This window comes from Oreochromis niloticus, linkage group LG7 (assembly GCF_001858045.2).
Source record: "Oreochromis niloticus isolate F11D_XX linkage group LG7, O_niloticus_UMD_NMBU, whole genome shotgun sequence".
Lineage (NCBI taxonomy): Eukaryota > Metazoa > Chordata > Actinopteri > Cichliformes > Cichlidae > Oreochromis > Oreochromis niloticus.
The window spans coordinates 6681144-6702403 of NC_031972.2; the positions used below are offsets into that span (position 1 = coordinate 6681144).

Sequence of the window (21260 nt, forward strand, 5' to 3'; positions counted from 1 at the left end):
AAGCGGGTGTGGGACCTAATCAGCCAGGGTTTCGGGTGAGCCCATTGTGAAACCTGGCCCCACCTTGTCATGTGAATTCCTGAGGTCAGATGGCCCAGGATGGGGGCTGTACTTCCTCTCGACGTCATCGTGCACGTTAACGCCCATCAAAGGACGTCGCTGATTGGTCCGCTCTACACCCCCTCCCCAGCCAACCTCTCTGGCGCAAACGACGACCCTGTTATCGGTTATCGAAGGTGTGCGCCGAGAACAAGTGTGTTTAATCGTGTTGTTCTGGCGCTATTGCTTCACTGTAAAGCCTAATAGAGTGTTGTTTGCTTTCTGCGGTCACAGTTTGAGTGTGTGTTGTTTTCCCCGCCTTCAGAAAAACGGTAGGAGGGCACGGGAGGAGGAGGAGGGAAGCCAGCCGATATATTGTTTTCAGCAGGCTAGCTAACTTTAGGAGAGTTTAAAAGCTAACGGCTCGACTCGTAACTGTTTGCGGGGAAGCAGGTAACATTAACTCGGTTAAAATGGTGACTTTCTCGGCTCTGGTTAGACCTCTGGGTTCACAGATTCACCGACAGCTCGCCAGACAAGCCAGGAGTCACCGGATAACGCCTGTCAGAGGATGTAACCTGACTGCGTGCTCAAGCAAATATGTGCTGTCTCAGAGTGAGTACTTTTATTTATAAGGCATGTGCGGTAACGTTAGCTGGGCATCCTGCCTGCTAGCCGGCGGTCAGCTGCTCATTGTCACACAGATGTGTGTGTGTGTGTGCGTGTGTGTGTGTGTGTGTGTCAGCTCGGCAGTGGTCGGCTTGTTTCATTCATTGCGGCTCACACACAGCACCGTTTGTTGGTCACTTTTGTTTTCATGCCCCAGCACCGCGGGGAGCTGTGCAAACCTGGAGCTGGACTTTGATCATCCCTGGATTTCGATCAGTCGCCTCTCTGGTGACTCCGCAGTGTTCAGACTCCAGGTTTTCCAAACACCTATTGATACCGCTGATCGGTGTGCCCAACACTGGGGTCCTTTGACGCCCTTTGGCCTATATACCTTCTACTTGTATGCACTTCATTACATACTAAAGAAATTTCGCCTTCATCGCCATTTCCACTATGCATATCCCTATTGAGAGCTCATAAAAATCTAAAAAATGTCACGTGTTACATTACAGTATGTACTTGTGCTCCTGGCAGATGTGTGACATGCAACATTCGCATGTTACACAACTAATGAGTCACCACCTTTTATTTTCATGAGACCACAGACTTTTTAAACCACCCAGGCTTGTCTGAGCAGTTTTAATAATTTCCTTAACACGCCCTGGTAATGTCAATATTGCCTTGTTTGCTGTCTCCAGCCAAGTACAAGAGTCAACATTTAAAAATGCAGTAAGCAAAAGTAATTGCTCGATTGCCTTAACATGCATATAAACTTGAATGACATCTCATTATTAATTCATAAGGTTTAATATTATTACCGCGGAAGCACTAGCTGGTAGTCGGGCCGTACGCGTGTCCTTGTGCAGTTGAACATAATCCACAAAGTCCGCTTGTAGTTGAAAAACAAACAGGCAAACATTTATTTCCACAGTCTTGAAACACAGTAATCCGTTTGAATGTTCAGTTACACTGCAAACACGGTAAGAAAACTGTTTGACTCCACTAGGGATGCACCGATACCGATACTGGTATCGGGTATCGGGGCCGATACTGTAAAATGTGTGCGTACTCGTACTCGTAAAAGTTAACCGATACCATGAACCGATACTAATGTAGCCCGAATTTGGGCGTAGATACTCATAATTCCCATGGACTTGAACGCCACGGTAACATAAGGTGTTCACAGTTATGTGATGTAACTGTACCCTGAATTTAATTTGCCCTGTAATATGTCACAAGGTAAATACAGGTAATTAGAGCAATCAAACTGTTATGTTAATCATAAAGTATTATTTTATGGTATGTAACTCTGAAGGGAGTTAAAATATTGTTCAGAGTTCTAATTTTCTGGAGGCCCGTGAAGGTAGCATAAAACGGGACCTGTGTATCTGTTGCAATGGAGGAGGAGAAGAGAACGGCATGGAGAGATGCACGAGGTTAGCTGAACCAAAGTGAGAGACTCGGCTAGTTTTACTGAGGTTAACTAGTACAAAAGAGTGTGTAACTAGAAAGCTAACCGTGTGGGAGCTTCGCAACAGAGTGTGGGTGAAGTGACTTTTTGTTTCAACGGTCGCACCACCGTGGAAAACTGTGTTTCCAGCTACGATCGCCGAGGCTAAAGGCTAGCCCGGACTGCTTGGCTGCGCCACGGAGGCAGCCGCTATGGACTGTCGGAGAGCTGGACAGTGACGGGCTAACGTGCTGTAGCAGAGACAGCATCGGGTCCGCAGGGAGTGGATTTAGTGTGGGACTGGTGAACGGCGATCTACCGAGCAACGGAACTGTAAGTCAGACTTTTGTGCTCTTACTGGGGAGAAGAGGATTTTTCTCCATCGTCCAGCGTGAGCAGCAAACAGGCCTGCAACAAGTGTGTATGTGAGTGTGTGGAGCCCATGTGTGAATATTGTATGTTTAGTGGATTTATATAACGTGTTTTGGAGTGTATATTAGTGAGTAACTTACCAAAAGGTGATAACATAAGTTGGGTTGTTTAATATAATTTGAAAGGGAATTATTTCATTTATACAGTGTATTTCATTTGGTTAAGGAATTGGAATATCATTTGAGTTTAAAAAAGGGATGTGTTGTACAGTATTTGTCTCTGCCCTTACGTTCAGTAAACGTTTCGTTTGTGTTAAAGAGTTGTCTGGGGTCGTTTCTTTACTACTGGTTAAGTTTAACTTGTGTGTGTGGTAGAAGTATCGGATTTTGTACTCGGTATCGGCAAGTACTCAGATCCAAGTATCGGTATCGGATCGGTTTGAAAAAATTGGTATCGTTGCATCCCTAGACTCCACAGCTAGTTAGAGCCCCGTTACTCCACACTCTCGGTCGTGAACGCTCCCCCCGTGCACAGTTATCATGTATTAAAGGAACAGTACGTAAAAATTAAATAAGGAAAGAAAATACAATTTAACTGTAAATATTACGCTAAACAAAATTATAAAGTAAAAACTGAAATTACTCATTATCTTACACTTATCCTTATCCAAAATAATTCAAATTATTAACAAATATACACTCTGTGCAATCTGAGTAAAGTAAGAGATGATTAGACCTTTATCTTATACAAATATGATGACAGCCCACCCTTGGAAGCTATAGCAGCTTAAACTCTTCTGGGTAGGCTTTCTACAACGTTTAGGAGTGTTTATTGGAATTTCTGATGTTGGCCTGATTCGCAGCCTCCACTCTATTTTCTGTTTTGTATATATTTCTCCTTTTTGTTATTTATTTCTGCTGTCTTACTTTTTATAGTTAGTAGGTGACCTGTGCTATAGTCACAAATAAAAGGTTTTCTGGGGATTTACTAAGAGAGGATATGAACATGATTTATTTTTAAATTTGTCAAAATACTTAAAAGTATTAAATATATCAAATTCACGTGACTGTACTTCTTACAGCCGTATGCCACCTTTTCTTATTTGATTGTGCAAAATTAAATTTGACATCTCAAAAATGTCTTTAAAAAAATGTATCAAAATACGAACAGGAATATGAATTATTTCGGATTAATAGATATACCTACTTTAAACCTGGGTAAGTCCGAGGCCCTCCAAGGTATGGAGGCCTATGTCCCCTCATCGCACTCCCTGCCGGTGGCTGATGCCCTCAGATGTCGGTGCGTTGGTGGTTCTTGGTGTCCAGGGCTGGGTGCTCAGGTCACCTGTACTGGCTCACTCCCGGTGGCTGCTTGGTGGGGCCTGGTGCCCGTGGCTCGGTTGGGCCAGTTCGGGGGGCCCTCAGGCCTCTGGCCCCTGGACCTGGGGCTCGGTCCCCTCTGGCGCAGCTGGCTGCTGTTATTTACTGTTAGCTAGATTATTGCGATAGTGTTGTTTATTATGTTGTTCTCCTTTTTGCTTGTTTTCTCTTCTGTTTTTTCTTCTCTCAACAGGTGAACCAGGTGATTTTTTTTTTTTTTTTTTAAGTGCCCTTTCTCACTGTCCCTCTTCCCCTGTTCCCCTCTGTCTTCCTTCCTTCCTTCCTTCCTTCCTTCCTTCCTTCCTTCCTTCCTTTCCCCAGTCATGTCTGTCCCGTCTATAACAACTGAAAATAAATACATAATGATAATAATAATAATATTAATAATAATAATAATAATAAAGATCAATCAAATGGACCAATATTGCAAGGCCATGATGATTCAAAGTATTAAAAAGTGATAGCTCTACAGCAGCCTAGTAGCTTTAAAAATAGTCAAAAGGAAAAAAATCTTAAAAGGTAAAGTTTTTACTATAATTTTGACTGAAGTCCAGCTGAAGCTCAAGGATGTATATTAAAAAATGTGCCAGGTGTGCTACACTTTTACTTATTTTGTTTGTTTTACACAATTGTTTTGTGTGTTTTTTTTGTTTTGTTTTTTTTGTGGAAAGCTGTGGTTATCTGCCGAGTCTCTTGAAGTGGAGTCTTTTGTTCCTAAAATAAAAATAAATCGGTCTCAGCTCTTTCCTTATTGGAAGAAAAATAATGTTGTTGGTCAGACTTAAATGAGTAGTTGGCTGTTTGGGAGTAGAAAAACTGTCCGTTCCAGCAAAGCTTTTATGTTCAACCATTGTAATAAACTAGAGTTTATATTTAACTTTAACCAGCTTGTTGTGTCCTCCTGCGTCTGTACAAACCATTAAGAAAAGACTTTGGGTTTTTTTTGAAGTGGGATTTTTTTTATTTCTTCGTTTTTGCTAGTTGCTTGGTCTTCAGTTTGATATCTGTGTACTTTTCTGTGTAAAGGCACATTCACTCTTTGTATACTCTTAACAAAAGTAGCAGGGAGGCATACTGATATCTTGCCAGCTTCAGAACAATGGTGCACTCTGTTCCCTCAGTAGTGCCTGTCGGGTAAAAATTTCACCTCAGTGGGTTCAGATGGTTTGCTCAGTCCAGACCTCAACCTTGAACATAAAGAGATTCTACCTGCAAGCCTCAGCTCAGGGCACAAAGTTTTCTCTGCAGAGGTTTGGAGTTACTTAGGTCTTTGGAGTATACAGAGAAAACAGTATTTTCTTACTGTTTTTGCTGAAACCATTCTCTCTTTCAGAACCATTATACATAGTAATCATTTAGTCGGCGAGGAGTATTTATGTAACATATTACTCAAATCATTCATTTCTAATTCTTTTTTAATTCCTTAATTGTAAGTTTAATTTGCCAGAACCTGTTAAAAACATTCAGATTATTATTCTCTATTATTTTCACGAGTTCGCTTATATCAGAGATTATTTGCTAATTAAGAAGAACGCCTCAGAGCGCACTCTTCTGTTTAGTAGCAGGAGTTACTGGAGCTCAGCTGTGATGGTCCCCCAGTGAGGTGCAATACACTAATTGGCTCAGAACATGTTATTAGGCTGGTTACTCAAGACTGTTGTGAAAGTCTTTGAAAAGGTTCAGGTCCCTGTGTCCAGGATGTGGAGCGACACTATCATATCACAGTTACCAGTCTTGCATATTGGATGGTATGACTTTTTTTTTCTGCATTTGTGAAGCTTTTATTGTGATGCATCTACAGGAAATGAAATGCGAGCTTGGCAGATTCGCTGATGTCTGCAAGGCAAGATATAAACATCTTGTCCTGTGCCAGGAAAACTCGAGCAATTGCTCGGTACCTCCACCCCAATTTAAATTAGGATAAATGATTTGTGATATGCTCCTGAAATGAGTCCCTTTTATGGGTTCAAGGCCAAATAAACAATAAACTTGATAATTGCAGTGTGTGAGCTTGCATGGCTTTGGAAGCAGTTATTGTCCATGCAATAACTGAGACAGGCAGCCAACTCTCCTAAGAGGAGCCGCTGAAATCCGATGAAGATGAAGGTCATGTCCCAGTCGGACCTGTTGAGCTTGGCTCTCAGCAGAAACCTTAGGCTCCGGAGAGAATGAATGATACGGAAAACAAAAGACTGAAGTGCCTTTGTGCCCTATGAACTGCGCATGTTCTTTTTCTTGTTGATCTGGGTTCAGATAAAAGAGTGAAATAGTCTTTTAAATTGTGTGTGTGCTTTTCTTCTTCTAAGGAAAAGATTTTTTAAATAGTTTTGGATGTATTTCAATGGCAAAGGCATAACACATAAATAGGGAGGCAGAGAAAATAAGCAGAGCTTTGAGTAATTAGAAGTCAGGTCTGTTGACAGATGTTGGACTGAGCGTGCAGTTTGACTGGCCAGAGGTCCTGGTCAGGTTCTCCTGCTGTGGAGGCGAGCTGAGGGCGTGCCAAGACATTCCGCGTGTCACTTTCTGTACAGCCGGCCCACTTCTCTCTTATTTAGTAATTTCCTTTAGGGAAAAAAAAAGTAAGTGGACTAAAAGGAAGTAAGATTGCTTACTTGCTGACTTTTCAGTCAGTTCCTTTTAAGAGCTCGGGGAAGAAGGATTGTACCTGTCTTTCTAATACTGTCACCATTTGAATCTTCTTTTTATGAAGCATTTTTAATATTTTTAAAAAAAATAATGGATTTTACAAAAATGCAGGAAGCAGCAGGGTGCAACATGAAAAGTAGGTTTAATGGTTTTTTGGGTAATCTTTTCTGCTGTTCCCTTTGTCAAGAATTTTTAACTCTGACTGGAAAACGATAATCTTTAATATCACTAACTTGTGTTTTTTTTTTGTTTTTGTTTTTTTTTACATTTTCCTCTTCCTCCTTCTTCTTCTCATCTCATCTCCTTCAGTGCATCCCATGTGGCAGGGACCCCTCGCGGTACCAGGAGGGGATCGTCAGTCTCCAATTGATATTGTCGTACGAAAGAGCATCTTTGATTCAAAGCTGAAGCCTCTGGTTACCAAATACGACCCGCATACTTGCCAACAAATCTGGAACAACGGTTACTCCTTTCTGGTCGAGTACGATGACACTACAGACAAGTCCAGTAAGTACTCTTTTGTAATCTGCATGTATATATTTAGTTAAAATACTCTGAACAGTACACATTAAGTTCTTCAGGTAATTACTCCCTAGAAACCTAGAAAGTAAGATTACAGTTTGTACCATGTAAGTTCCTCTTTTTTTGCCTGCTCAGATGGCAGCAGGTCTGTAGCTTCCATTAAAATCAGAAAGAATTTAAGGGAAATCTCAGCTGTAGGAATGCATGTTTTGGTCTACACAAGGGGATTATCTTTCCTCCACTCCCCCTTAAAGAGCACTCTGTATGTAGGAAAATCCAGTAAGCAATACTGCACTTAAAGGTGCCATGTGGGCTGTCATGTGACTTGTATGTTTGTGCTGACCCTTAAAAGTGCAACGTACCCTGTCCTTAAAGTGTCATTTTGGTATAATTACTGGGGTGCGCCAAAACACTAACTTTACTACCCATTAAGGTTCTAAATATAAATCATGTTTTGGTGAAATTACAACAACACACTTTATAGGGTGTCACATGCTGCCAGTCTTTGTATTAAAAGCTTTAAAGCTTAGTCTGCGAGAACAATAACAGGTTTATAAACTTCACTTTGTGAAGAACTTTAGCCTTTATTTTTTTGACAACAGAAACCTTTATGCTGCTGTATATGGAGAAAGAGAGGCCTTATCAGTGCGCAGATAGTGTGAGGACAATAAAAAAGTTATTCTTTCATAGCCTCGTTCTCACTTTAATGTTTCCTGGATGTTTGAGGTCAGATTTACTCCCTGAACAACCCGTCCCTGAACAGTCAGTCTTTGTCCGATAATTTCCACCCTTTGAAGGAGGAAACAAGTAATTAAAAATTCCCTGAAACATGAGCTATTTCCTCTGGACGAATCCGTGTTTGATGCACTGATTTTCATGTCCTTGAACTTTCTGGTTGCAGCGCTACAAGGAGGCCCCCTGGAAGACAAATTTAGGCTTTGCCAGTTCCACTTCCACTGGGGTGAGACCAACGCCTGGGGCTCTGAGCACACTGTGGACAAGAAGCTGTTCCCCGCTGAGGTACAGCAGTGCTGCCACCTCCATACACCAACACAAACACATGGAAAACATGGGGTCACATAAATGTTCACAGCCATCATTTTCACCATGAATTTATCCAAGTCCCCTTCTGATGTGCACTAATTTCCACTAATGTTGTTTGAATATGTCTCTGGTCAATGTAAGAGCTCTTAACATTTATATATTACTTTAAACTGGAAAGTATGCACAGGATTAGTGTTGTGGGATTTGTAATTTATGCTGACCATATACAAGTTGCAGTTACACAACTAAGACAGGCTCACCTGGAAACTCTAAGGTTTTAATTTAAGCAGTTGAACAATAATATTTATATGCAATAATAACAATATGTCAAAATGCAGCTATTTTTATGCACAGTTCCTTATTTTCTGGGCTTTAAATTTAATAGGATAAACTCGCACAACAATAACAGAAGTGCTTATTTTTCATGGACGTCACTAAAGACTGGCTTTCCTCCTTATTGGTGTTTTGCTAACCTTCACTGCCTTCAGTGGTTGTTTGTGGGTCTTTGTGCTTTTAGTGATGTTCAGCTCCATCTGGTTGACATCAGGGAAGTGACTGAGCCAGTGCAGATTATTCCACTTCTATACCATTAAAACGTCAGCCTGAAAGGCACTGTTTTAGTTCTCTCTTATTAAAAGTGTGTTGTACATCTATTAGTGACCAACTGAATGGACTTCAGCATCAGTGCAGTGAATTGAGATGTTAGATGCTTTTTAATAAGATTGGTTTTTTTACAGATTTTGGATTTACAAGATTTTATTTTATTTTATTTTTTTAACAAAAGCCACAAAATTAGCATCACCTGAGATAAAAACACCACCAAGTACATGAGTGTGTTCATACCTGTAACAGCAGTGTTCCCCTATGCACACACTCTGTTGACGCTTAAAATGCCCTGACCTTGCAGCTGCTGGATTAATGTAGCATGCTAAGTGCAGAAGCACTGCACACTGTATGTTATTGTTTAACGAGCCGCTGAATGGAAACTCACATAGATGTTACTTAAGGAGCAGGTAATTGAGAGAGAGGGGAGGGGGAGGGTAATTCGCTGTCAGTCATTTGCAATAACTTTCTGCATCACTGGATCTTTACATAACCCCTCACTGTACCTACTATTGTATTGATGCTTGCCTCAACTCAAGTAATATTACAACCCCAATTCCAAAAAGGTTGGAACGCTCTTTAAAATGTAAAAACAGAATAGAGGGATTTTAAAATCTTATAAACCCCTACTTTATTCACAATAGAACAATATATCATGTGTTTGAACTGAGAAAATGTACAATTTTCAGATTCCTTGTTATCCACAGGTTAAAGCTCTATCGTGCAAAGAAGAAGCCATATATGAGCATGATCTGGAAATGCTTGTCTTGTTTGGAACAAATCTCACTTAAAATGGACTGAGGCAAAGAGGAAAACTGTTCTTTGATCAGACAAATCAAATCATGAAATTGTTTTTGGAAAATTTGTTTCTAAAGAGGAGAAGGACTATCCTGCCTGTTATCAGTGCTTAGTTCCAAAGCCTCCATCTCTGATGGTATGGGGGGAGTCGTAAGTTATGATGTAGATTTCTCACAGAAAAGTGGAATTGCTCATTAGGGGTACAGTTTATTTTCAGGTTGTAGGCTGCTTATTCAGTGCATTCCTCTAAGTGTAGTACACAAGAATGTTATAACTAAAGCTAAACTCCATAACCCACATGTTTAATCGCTAATACAACACACACACACACACACACACACACACACACACACACACAGTAACAAGCCTCCTCACAGTGGCATGTGGCCAATAAGAAAAGAAGCGACTGAGATGAAGTCTCTGACATTTTTTCCCCGAGTGAAATAACAATTTTCAACTAAACCCTTGCAGGTTTTTCTTGGGTCTAAATTTACATTTATTTATTTTTTCTATTGTCATGCTCTGAGTTAGCAGTTGTCTGCACACCTGAGTCCTCTTTGCCTGACCTCTGTGGGTCTGTACCTCTGACACCTGTTAAAATGTGGACAGTGTAACAGCTCATTTAAACTTCTGCAATAAAACTTTGGGAGATTCATGCCTACGACGTAATCTACTTTTACATGTTGTCCGTTATCTTGTGCTCATGTTTCTGTGTTATGTGGTGCTACCCATGGGGGAAACAAATTTAAACCTGGGACTTCATTCCCCTCCTGGGTCCTCAGTCTTTGTTGTGCTCAGTTTATTTTATTTTTAACTTTTAGAGACGAATATATTTGTCCCACAGGTTTTTCCGCTTCATATGTTTCCTGACATCAATAGTTCCCACAACTACCTGACATTTGTTTGTCCTTATATTGAGGTGATAATTATTATGATGATTTTTAGGGGTGCAACGGATCAAAAATTTCACGGTTCGGATCGGATCACGGTTTTTAAGTCACGGATCGGATAAATTTTCGGATCAGCAAAAATAGAAAAAAAAAGACAAAAATTCTACTCGCCATTTATTTATTTAAGTATTTTTTGCCTATTAAAAAACATTCAACTGAAGACTCATTCCACGCACTTATATAAAAACAAATTAAGGTGCAATATGGACATTATGGACCATGCTGGGCAGCCTCTGCATCCTCTGCACACGGCCATAAACAACCAGAGGAGTCTGTTCAGTGACAGGTTGCTTCTCCCAAAGTCAAGGACCAGCAGACTTAAAAAGTCCTTTGTCCCACAAACTGTTTAACTCCTCGCTGGAGGGGAAACGGGGACAGAGGAGGGGGGAACAAGTAGCTGTAGTGCCTTTTCACTGTGCAATAGTTTTTGTTAATATCCAACGGTGTAATAGACTTACAATACTTAAAATGTGGCGTTCCCTTGTATTCTTATTCCTATTTATTCTATTTATCCCTTTTGTATTCTCTCTATTTATAAATGTGTGTATATATGGTATATTTCTGCTCACATTCTGCAACTTCTGTCGGTGCTGTGCTACTGGAAACTGAATTTCAGTTTGAACCCATCCGAGGGATAAATAAAGTTTCATCTAATCTAATGTAATCTATAGGGCAGTGCAGGGCTTTGTAGCTACCACTCCGCTGTGATATAACGAGGGGTCACGGTCACGTGGCTTTCCGTTGCCCTGGAGCTCCACCCATTTGTAGTTAGAGCAACAGAAGATGCCTGGGACAGTTCAGCCATAACTTTAAACTTCTCCTGCTCATACATGCTTGGAACGATCTTGTCACTGAAGTGGACGCGCAACGAGATATCATAGCGTGGCTCAAGCACGTTCATCACAGTTTAAACCCCTTGTTTTGCACAACGGAGTACGGCCTCCCGTCTGCAGCTAAACACCCCATTAGCTTTAATAATAGCTTTAGCCCGGTCGGACTGGGCAGCAAAGGGCTGCTTAAGTGCCGCAAACTCCTCTGCTCCGCTACTTGGACCGCTAGCGCTGACCATAACTACCGCTTGACAGACCCACCACGCGCACCATAGGCATACTTTTTTTTTCTTTTTCGAATCTTCGGATCACGTGCGTACCGAACCGTGGAGAGGGATCGGTTCGGATTTCGGATCAACCGTGATCCGTTGCACCCCTAATGATTTTTTTTGTTGATTGAACAACTGTTAAAAACGTGACTGCAAATGCATCAGAGACACTGACAGTACTGCAGAGGCCCGTCACGATATCTGCAGGATGTGTCGTTATATTTCCAGGGGAGGTGCGCGTTGGGTTAGGGTAGGCCACATTGCAGGTTTTCAGAGGGTTTTGTGCTTACGATGTAACTAGAACGTAGATTTAACGGAGAAGTATTAAAAAAAACATATTTGTAACAATTCCAGCTGCCCATAGCTAAAACTGAGATTAGTCATGTAGGTATTTTATGCTTACTATTGTAATCTTACATGTGCCTCCTTCAGTATAAGTCAGTTTTTAGTCCTTTAGGGGTTAACAGAGAGAAGGAGTAATGGAAAAAACAACAGTGTGCTGTTGAAACAGCGCAAATATTGCCTTAGTTTGCGGTCCTTTTATATGTACTCATGTACCCTGTTTGAATTGTTTGTTCTTCAAATGTTTAAGCATTGTGCAAAACTCGTTACACTGTTTAAGGCATACAGCTGTTGTTCTTTCACCCAGCTGTGTTTCTCTAATTCTTTTTATATCACCAAAGTCAGACTCAAACATGAAGTGTGTGTTTGTCTGTCAGCAGCTGAGTTTACAGCCTCGTACATTTGTCCGGTGTATAGGACATCTATTTTCATGTAGTTCCATTACATTCAAGCATGCTTATGTAAGAAGCTCCAGTGTGTGTGTGTGTGTGTGTGTGTGTGTGTGTGTGTTGGGAATATGTATACGTCACAGGTGTGTCTGTGTGTGTGTGTGTGTGTGTGTGTGTGTCTGTATCAAGTTGCAGTTATGAGCTACAGCTTCATGGGATCTTTTGTGTCATATTTTAATACAATTAATAAAGCTGTACATTTTGCACTAGGTCAAATGAAAATATAAGAAGGCAGGAAGGATTTAACAGGAAAACGGACAAAGAGATTATAGTTGTTACAGTTTGGGTCACATACAGACAAACTCATGATGTCTTTGCTTTGTGTGCCGCTTTAGCTCCACTTGGTCCACTGGAACTCTGACAAGTACAGTCTGTTTGAGGAGGCAGTGATGGAGGATAACGGGCTGGCGGTCATCGGAGTTTTTCTGAAGGTACATCACATACTGTCTTTCAAATCCTTAAACTAATTACCAAAATGTTTTAGTCTACTTTTGATTTGTGTTCAGCAGTGTGTTTATGTGAGAGAATGGTAACAGCCGTCCAGCTGATTTGTGCTGTGACGATAATCCAGATTAAGGTCTAATCTTTGCATAGGTGGGAAAGAGACACGAGGGGCTGCAGAAACTGGTGGACGCTCTGCCTGCAGTCAGACACAAGGTTAGTCACACACACACATGTGCGTATACCTGTTGTGTTTTTTCTCTGCTTTAATGAGAAAGTGTATTTACCTTTGACAAAGAGCATCACAGACCAACAATTCTGTAGCTGTCAGTTTATAGGGAGGTGGTGCCCTCTAGTGGTTCAGGCTTCATTCACACGGAGAATTTCAATTTTTTTTTTTCACCAAGTCAAACCGAATCAGTAGCTGTGTATTCACTGCATCTAAGGACCTGAAGATGAGGTAAATTGCACTAGCTGTGCATTAATAAATGTAGTGTATGTAAGCAACTCGCTATATGAAAAGAACGCATGCAGGAATCAACAGGGAGGAAACACAAGAGCTTAGTGCTTTTAACCTTGGATTGATTATTGATGAAGAAATTATTGATTATTAGTGAGATGCTTTTTCTGGTCTGCTTTTTTTCCATGAACAACAGTCTAGTTCAGAGAGTGGGGCAGAAAATTACAAACCTTCAATAAGCTACAGTTCTGTGGTTGGAAAGCTGTAGAGGATGGCGTGCGAAAGTGGGAGGTTGCATCAGCGCTCTGTACTCTGTTAACTTAGAACAGGAAACCAAGACTACATTGGGCACACATTTGCCACACCTAGACAGTTTTCATTTTGAAAGGAGGACATACTGTCCTGACAGATCATGATTTCTGCTCCCACATCAGATTGTCAGAATTTGGTGATAATGAGACAAATCCGTGGGCCACAATGCGTGTTAACAGTTCAAGCTGCTCATTGTGGTGGTGTGATATAGTGTTTCCCTTGATTTTAACATGTTAATCTGTCATTATAGATCTGTCCTGAGATGTGATTATATTTTCACAGTTGTGTTTGTAGTTTTTGAAGGTGACTCATTGGAGATTGTATTTTCTTCTTGTTTTGTATCGCTGCTAGTTCAGCCTATCACTAATAAGGCCTGATATCAATGTTTGTTCAACAATATAATAAGAAGTGTTTGCTAGATAACAGATGTTGTGTAACACATATTAAACAAATTTTAAAGTGGATAATGGATAGCTTGATGGTTGCAGTGTTAAGATAAGTGGAGGTACTTATTAGATATTTTGACTTATCAGTCTGTCAGTGAACTGATCCCAGCTGTCACAGGGTTAGAGAACAGGGTACACGCCAGAAAGATATCAGTGTGTCACAGAGTTAAGACGGAGAGACAGACAACATTTCACATACACATTCACATGTATGACCAATTTAGAATCATCACTTATCTGACTGTGAAATGAAGCTGGAGTAAAGAAAAGCATATTTGGATTATAATCAATGTGTAACAATTTTAAATATTTTACAATTTTCCACAGATCTGCTGTTGTGTATTTTTTTTTGTCATATACTTGTACTGTTACACTTGCGGATGCTCATATCAACATGGCTGTGAGTGGAAGCTGTGAATCTGAGATGTACCCAGAAAAATGTTGACTCACAGGGAGAGGAGCTAAAACGGCTTGTTTCAGGCAGAACTAAAGATCAATTTGAAGTGTGAATCATGCAAAGCTACTCCAGTAGAGTCCACAAGCTTTAACTGAATATTTGTTTCTTTGGTCTTCTGCAGGACAGTGTAGTAGAGTTTAACCGGTTCGACCCTGGCTGTCTGTTACCCACCAACACAGATGACTACTGGACGTACCATGGCTCTCTGACCACGCCTCCTCTGACAGAGTCTGTTACCTGGATCATTATGAAACAGCACATAGAAGTCAGCCATGACCAGGTGAATACGATGTTTTTAAGAGTTAGACCACAAAAAAGTAAAGAATGTTATTAACGCTAGACTTTTTAACAGTGGGTTGATTTTTCATGTGCAGTGTGATTGTTGGTGTCTGATTCCTTTTTTTTCAATCCTTCTTCCTCTGTTAAAATCCTAAGATGTTAAAAGGTTTAACATGTTAGGATGTGGTCCATCCTAAGACCAAATACAGACAAATAAGTGCAGAGACGTAAATGAACACTGTATTAAAACATGTTTGAGTGGGTGGGGATAAAAATAGAGGATAAGCACTGTTCCAAATGTGTGGAACTGGTTGCTAACTAGCTAGCCATGACTACTATTAACCCTTTTCCACTAGTACCGACTCAGCCAACTCAACATGGCTCAGTTTGGGATGTTTGGCATTACAATAGAGAATGACCTAATGTGCCTGAGGTTGTTATAACAACCTTGTGGGCAAAAGACCTGTGAAGTCATTTGTATGCGACACTAACACCACAACAGTGGAGGACGTTGAGGCAATGGCATACCTGCTACCAAAGTAGTGTTTTTTGTGTAGCTGTTTCCCTCGTTGCCAGGTTGAAAAAAAAAAAGGCGTTTTTGATTTTTGTGAGTGAGACACTCTAATGATTCATGATGCCACTGACTAGCCAATCGGTGGCATGCAGTCTCTTGACGTCACATTTTCGGATCACCTCAGATCGATTGGAATCCCAGCCGAGCAGCTACTAAAAAAAGTACGTACCACCTAATGGGAAACCCTGAAAACTAAGATAAGTCAAGCTGACCCAAGCAAGTACTAGTGGAGAATGGCTATACAGGGAGTGCAGAATTATTAGGCAAATGAGTATTTTGTCCACATCATCCTCTTCATGCATGTTGTCTTACTCCAAGCTGTATAGGCTCGAAAGCCTACTACCAGTTAAGCATATTAGGTGATGTGCATCTCTGTAATGAGAAGGGGTGTGGTCTAATGACATCAACACCCTATATCAGGTGTGCATAATTATTAGGCAACTTCCTTTCCTTTGGCAAAATGGGTCAAAAGAAGGACTTGACAGGCTCAGAAAAGTCAAAAATAGTGAGATATCTTGCAGAGGGATGCAGCAGTCTTAAAATTGCAAAGCTTCTGAAGCGTGATCATCGAACAATCAAGCGTTTCATTCAAAATAGTCAACAGGGTCGCAAGAAGCGTGTGGAAAAACCAAGGCGCAAAATAACTGCCCATGAACTGAGAAAAGTCAAGCGTGCAGCTGCCAAGATGCCACTTGCCACCAGTTTGGCCATATTTCAGAGCTGCAACATCACTGGAGTGCCCAAAAGCACAAGGTGTGCAATACTCAGAGACATGGCCAAGGTAAGAAAGGCTGAAAGACGACCACCACTGAACAAGACACACAAGCTGAAACGTCAAGACTGGGCCAAGAAATATCTCAAGACTGATTTTTCTAAGGTTTTATGGACTGATGAAATGAGAGTGAGTCTTGATGGGCCAGATGGATGGGCCCGTGGCTGGATTGGTAAAGGGCAGAGAGCTCCAGTCCGACTCAGACGCCAGCAAGGTGGAGGTGGAGTACTGGTTTGGGCTGGTATCATCAAAGATGAGCTTGTGGGGCCTTTTCGGGTTGAGGATGGAGTCAAGCTCAACTCCCAGTCCTACTGCCAGTTTCTGGAAGACACCTTCTTCAAGCAGTGGTACAGGAAGAAGTCTGCATCCTTCAAGAAAAACATGATTTTCATGCAGGACAATGCTCCATCACACGCGTCCAAGTACTCCACAGCGTGGCTGGCAAGAAAGGGTATAAAAGAAGAAAAACTAATGACATGGCCTCCTTGTTCACCTGATCTGAACCCCATTGAGAACCTGTGGTCCATCATCAAATGTGAGATTTACAAGGAGGGAAAACGGTACACCTCTCTGAACAGTGTCTGGGAGGCTGTGGTTGCTGCTGCACGCAATGTTGATGGTGAACAGATCAAAACACTGACAGAATCCATGGATGGCAGGCTTTTGAGTGTCCTTGCAAAGAAAGGTGGCTATATTGGTCGCTGATTTGTTTTTGTTTTGTTTTTTAATGTCAGAAATGTATATTTGTGAATGTGGAGATGTTATATTGGTTTCACTGGTAAAAATAAATAATTGAAATGGGTATATATTTGTTTTTTGTTAAGTTGCCTAATAATTATGCACAGTAATAGTCACCTGCACACACAGATATCCCCCTAAAATAGCTAAAACTAAAAACAAACTAAAAACTACTTCCAAAAACATTCAGCTTTGATATTAATGAGTTTTTTGGGTTCATTGAGAACATGGTTGTTGTTCAATAATAATAAAATTATTCCTCAAAAATACAACTTGCCTAATAATTCTGCACTCCCTGTATGAGAATTAATGCTCACCCATGGTGGGCACGAATCACTGGTGCAACTTTAAGTTGAGTTGCACACCAACCTCTGGAGATGTGCTGTTGTGTTTTGGCAACAACTGTTCTTTCAAGGTAACTTTCAGTAGTAGTTTCCGATGACAGTTGAGGTTTATGTGAAGGTGTGTTTATTTGCATCCACACCCATAAAAACCAGCACAGCAACATTTCAGCATCAGGATTTGCAGTTTGTTGAAATTGCCCAGAAGCTAAAGTGATTATCCTTTGAAGAAGTTTGATATAAATCTCTGCTGTCTACCTCTGACTCTCTCGCCCTATAGTTGGCTGTCTTCCGGAGCCTTCTTTTCACCTCAGCCGAGGAAGATATGCAGAAGAGCATGGTGAACAACTTCCGTGTGCAGCAGCCTCTCCGGGGACGTGCCGTCCGCTCCTCCTTCAGTCCCTTCCTGAAGGAGGCGCCATCCGCTGAAGGCGACAAGCACAACCACTGATGCTGCTAGACCCTTTCGTCTTCTCTTAGAGTAACTCACACAGTGACCACTGTCCACACTTCTGTTGTTTTCCTTTCTTCATGCTGTCAGAACATGTTGTTGCTCATCAACATCTGATGCTGGAAGCAGGTTTTTAGAGTGTAGCACAATGTGTGTGGGGCTGGGGGGGTGGGGTTGGGTAGGCACCTGTTTCTGATTGGTTGCGGTTTTTATTTTCTTTTACAATTTGGTTTGACTGTTGCAGACCAAAAGCCAATAAGGGATGCTTGCTGTGGGGAAAAAATAATATTAATAAGAATGGTATTTATTCTGTATTTACAGTCTTTTCAGTTACTGTATGTAAAGTTTGTAGCTACAGCTGTGTGTAGGGAGTCACACCGAGCTGCAGGTACAAACTTCATGGTCACAGCTACAGCAGAGAGTGCTCTGATCTCCTTGCTGTGATGTTTTTATCCTTATAAGGAGGCAGGAGCTGCTGTAAGTTTACAACACAATGCCCTGGAGATTTTACCAAACCGTCAGGGGGAATGTGCCTGCCCAGTAAAATACTCAACATATCTAAAATCATCAATGTTTTACCACTTAGAGAGTTTATTCTTAAAGTTGTAGGATTTACTGTTTTGTGTTTTTGTTTTTAGTTTTTTTCCCATCTACACATTTTAAACCTTTAGTGTCGTCTCCTGATACAAAGAGATACTTGTATATTATACTTTATACATCTTTGTTTGATTCGGACATCCTATAATTTAAAGAGTCTTAAAGGTAACTCTAAGCTTTGGTTCTTCTGCACAGAACCTGTGTTGCTGATACGCACAATCATGCCTGGTTACTATAGCACATACATGCATCCTGACTGACCCAGAGTGCGTGTACCTGTGTCACATTGGTGCACCCAGTTCTCTTCCTTTACTCTGGCTTACAGTGATCTCCATTAGACACTATAACCACCGTGCCTTTAAATGTTCTCTGCGTGGCTCACTGCTTTTGGCAGCTTCACCCTTACCCCTCACAGGATGGAAAGTATCTCATCCCCCCAGCTATAGCTCGGGTACAGTGGTTGGTGGTCACACTCAGAAATGGTGGAGGCTCAGCTGATATTTACTGTGATGCTCACCTCTTATCTCCCAGACAGGTGTACTATGAAACAAGGAGTTAGTTTTCAGTGTTACAAAGGAAACTCTCTTTGCTCTCTATACCTGCTTATGGCGAACTCATAACCTGGTCTGCAGCAGAGTCAGTTGTCAGCTCAGCTAATTTTGCCTTGGCCAAAAACTAAACTGATTTCCACTGATCTCTCTTTCATTACACTATGTGGCAGCATCAGACCTGCATGCACATGTAAAAGCTTTAAAGTTGCAGCTGTCATGGTAACCTAAAGATGTATTTGCATATAAAATCCCAGAATTAAAGGTTTTCTTCAGCATTGAGCTTATGACTTATTGGCAACATCACTGTTGGTTTTATTGACCTCTGAATAAAGCAGGCCAGCAGGCTGGGTTAACCAGAGTTTGAGGCTTTGTTGAGCCAGCTAACACAAAGAAAGCCTGACTATGTTGAACTTGCTTCATAGTACACCGGTCTGGTAATCTGAATGAATCGAGTTGTAATTGGGAGGAAGCTGCTGTCTTTATTAGTCTCTGTGGTGCAGTTGTTGTGTTTTAACAGAAGATTAATCGCACTAATGTGACAGAACAAATCAGTCTGCTGTTTTTGGATTGGAAGGGGTTTAAAGTTAGTTATATTTAGCATAAAATGTAATGTAGAATGCCCGATCTACATTATCATTATTATTATTATTATTATTATTATTGTTATTGATATTTTAAAGCTAAAGACCTTTTGCAGGATGTACTTGGACAGGTCACAGGAGGATAAATTACCTCTAATGTTGCAGCATGTTTTTATTTTTATATACCAGGATTCCACTATTTGAGTTTTACCTGTAACCTATCCAGAGGGGACCTATTATGCAAAAATATCTGCCATTTAGAGCAGCGATAAGCCTGTTTTTTGTCTCCCAGTGCACCATCTAAAACTGAATATGAGGATTCATGATTTTAGCATAATTATATGACAGAATATGAGCAAAAGCATAGCAGTTTCCCTTTAAAGATGTAAACTAGAATAAATTGAAATGATATGCAGATCCAGTGTAGGGACACAAAGGTTTGGAAATCGGGAACGATTTTAATGCAATGTTACATCATCTAGAAAGGTTTGGCAGTTGTCATGCTTTGGCTCATGTCCAGCAGCTGCAGTGCATGAAATTGGACTGTGCAGCAACGTTAGAAAGCTAAAAGGAAGTTTGAGGTAAAGTTGAAAGAGGAGGGTACTGATGGAACGATAGAAGGAGACACGCATGCAGAGACTTGTCTGGCTCTGAGATTGGTCTTATTTTAGGACTGCAAACACTGCCCTGCAAACTGGAACATCGCACCATATCTGGCCACTTCTAACGTCATCTGTGTGCAAAGGTTTTCTCCAATGGCATACAGTTGCACTGAAGTGGGGTGAGAGGTCATGGTTGTCTTAATGATCCCTCTGTAACAATGCAACTATCCAAACTTGCCCTCCTCCTGGCACCGAGGTTCACGTGAGGCTTTAACGCCCCGCTCCATCTCCCCAGCGGTCCTCTGTTGGCCCCCCAGTCGAGGCAGAGCACGAAGCTGCACAGCGACTGGACTTCAGTGGACGTGTATTGAAAAGATACGATGTGCACTGGGTGATGTTAATTGTTGTGACGGCTGCAGACTGGCTAGATAAACAGTGAGGGGCCCGCAGAAGACAGAAAAGATTTTAGCGTGAAGTAGAAGTGGAATTTGATGAGGTGGTGTGCTTGGAGTTTTTTCTTCTTCTTTGTTCAGTGTATTGTACTAACACGGGAGACAAGGGACCCAGTGCTGCCTTCATCGTGTACAGCTGTATTTTATTGATGTATTTGAATTGTGCACCATCATCTGCCTTGGTTTTTCATGGCTTTTTACTCATGTTGTTACTTTCTTATGCCTTTTTTAAAAAAATGCAATTGCAATATTAACATATTACAATGCACATGCTCAGTCAGTGCAGACTGATTATTTAAATGGATTGTTCTATCAAAGTTTGAGGCGCTAGAAATCTGTTTTTGGTGCTTTTCTTGATTGACTGCTAAAAATTATACGTATTTTTGCATCAATTAAATCTAATAGAATATAAAGTCTTCCTCTTTTTGTGTTTTTATCCATATCATTGCCTGCTTTTCTAATCATAGAGATACTACAGGTCCCGCTGTACAAAAATATTTTGCACCTTTACTTCATCTTTCCTAGTCTTCTGTAGCTCACTGTGATGTTTTAGCAGGTGTCTGATGTGTACACTGTATGCAGTGCATATTTTAGCTGTTTATTTGTTGAGTGTGTAGCCCACATTCCTGCCCTGCGGGGCCCTGCTAAGCCATCCAGCAGTGGATGTTGGAAGACCCTCCTGATCCTCAGGTGGCAACATGGGCATGGAAACATGATTGTAGATAGACTGATGTTAATAAATGAGGTAAAATAATAAAGTATTGTGTGATGTAAAAATGCTTCCTGTGCTACCTTTGTATTATTATTTTTTTTAATTTTTTTATTTTATGATTTCAATTATTTTTCTTTAAGTCAGCTGCATACTAAACAGTCTGTCAAAGTCACAGGACGTTCACAAGCA

At 41.0% G+C, this 21260-nt stretch overlaps 1 protein-coding gene across 2 annotated transcripts; it reads left to right on the top strand.

Annotated features, from left to right (window-relative positions):
• Positions 1-174: 174 nt before the first annotated feature.
• ca5a (carbonic anhydrase Va) lies at positions 175-20982 on the top strand. Of its 2 annotated transcripts, none has more exons than XM_003439589.5 (7): positions 175-654; positions 6808-7005; positions 7922-8040; positions 12641-12736; positions 12900-12962; positions 14543-14701; positions 17406-20982. In XM_003439589.5, exons 1-7 carry the CDS (start codon positions 513-515, stop codon positions 17574-17576), a joined length of 948 nt encoding a protein of 315 aa, XP_003439637.1. In that variant the 5' UTR covers positions 175-512; the 3' UTR covers positions 17577-20982. The 2 variants fall into 2 exon arrangements, with proteins under 2 accessions (XP_003439637.1, XP_005449439.1); XM_005449382.4 differs by lacking the exon at positions 175-654 and adding an exon at positions 6480-6634.
• Positions 20983-21260: the final 278 nt, after the last annotated feature.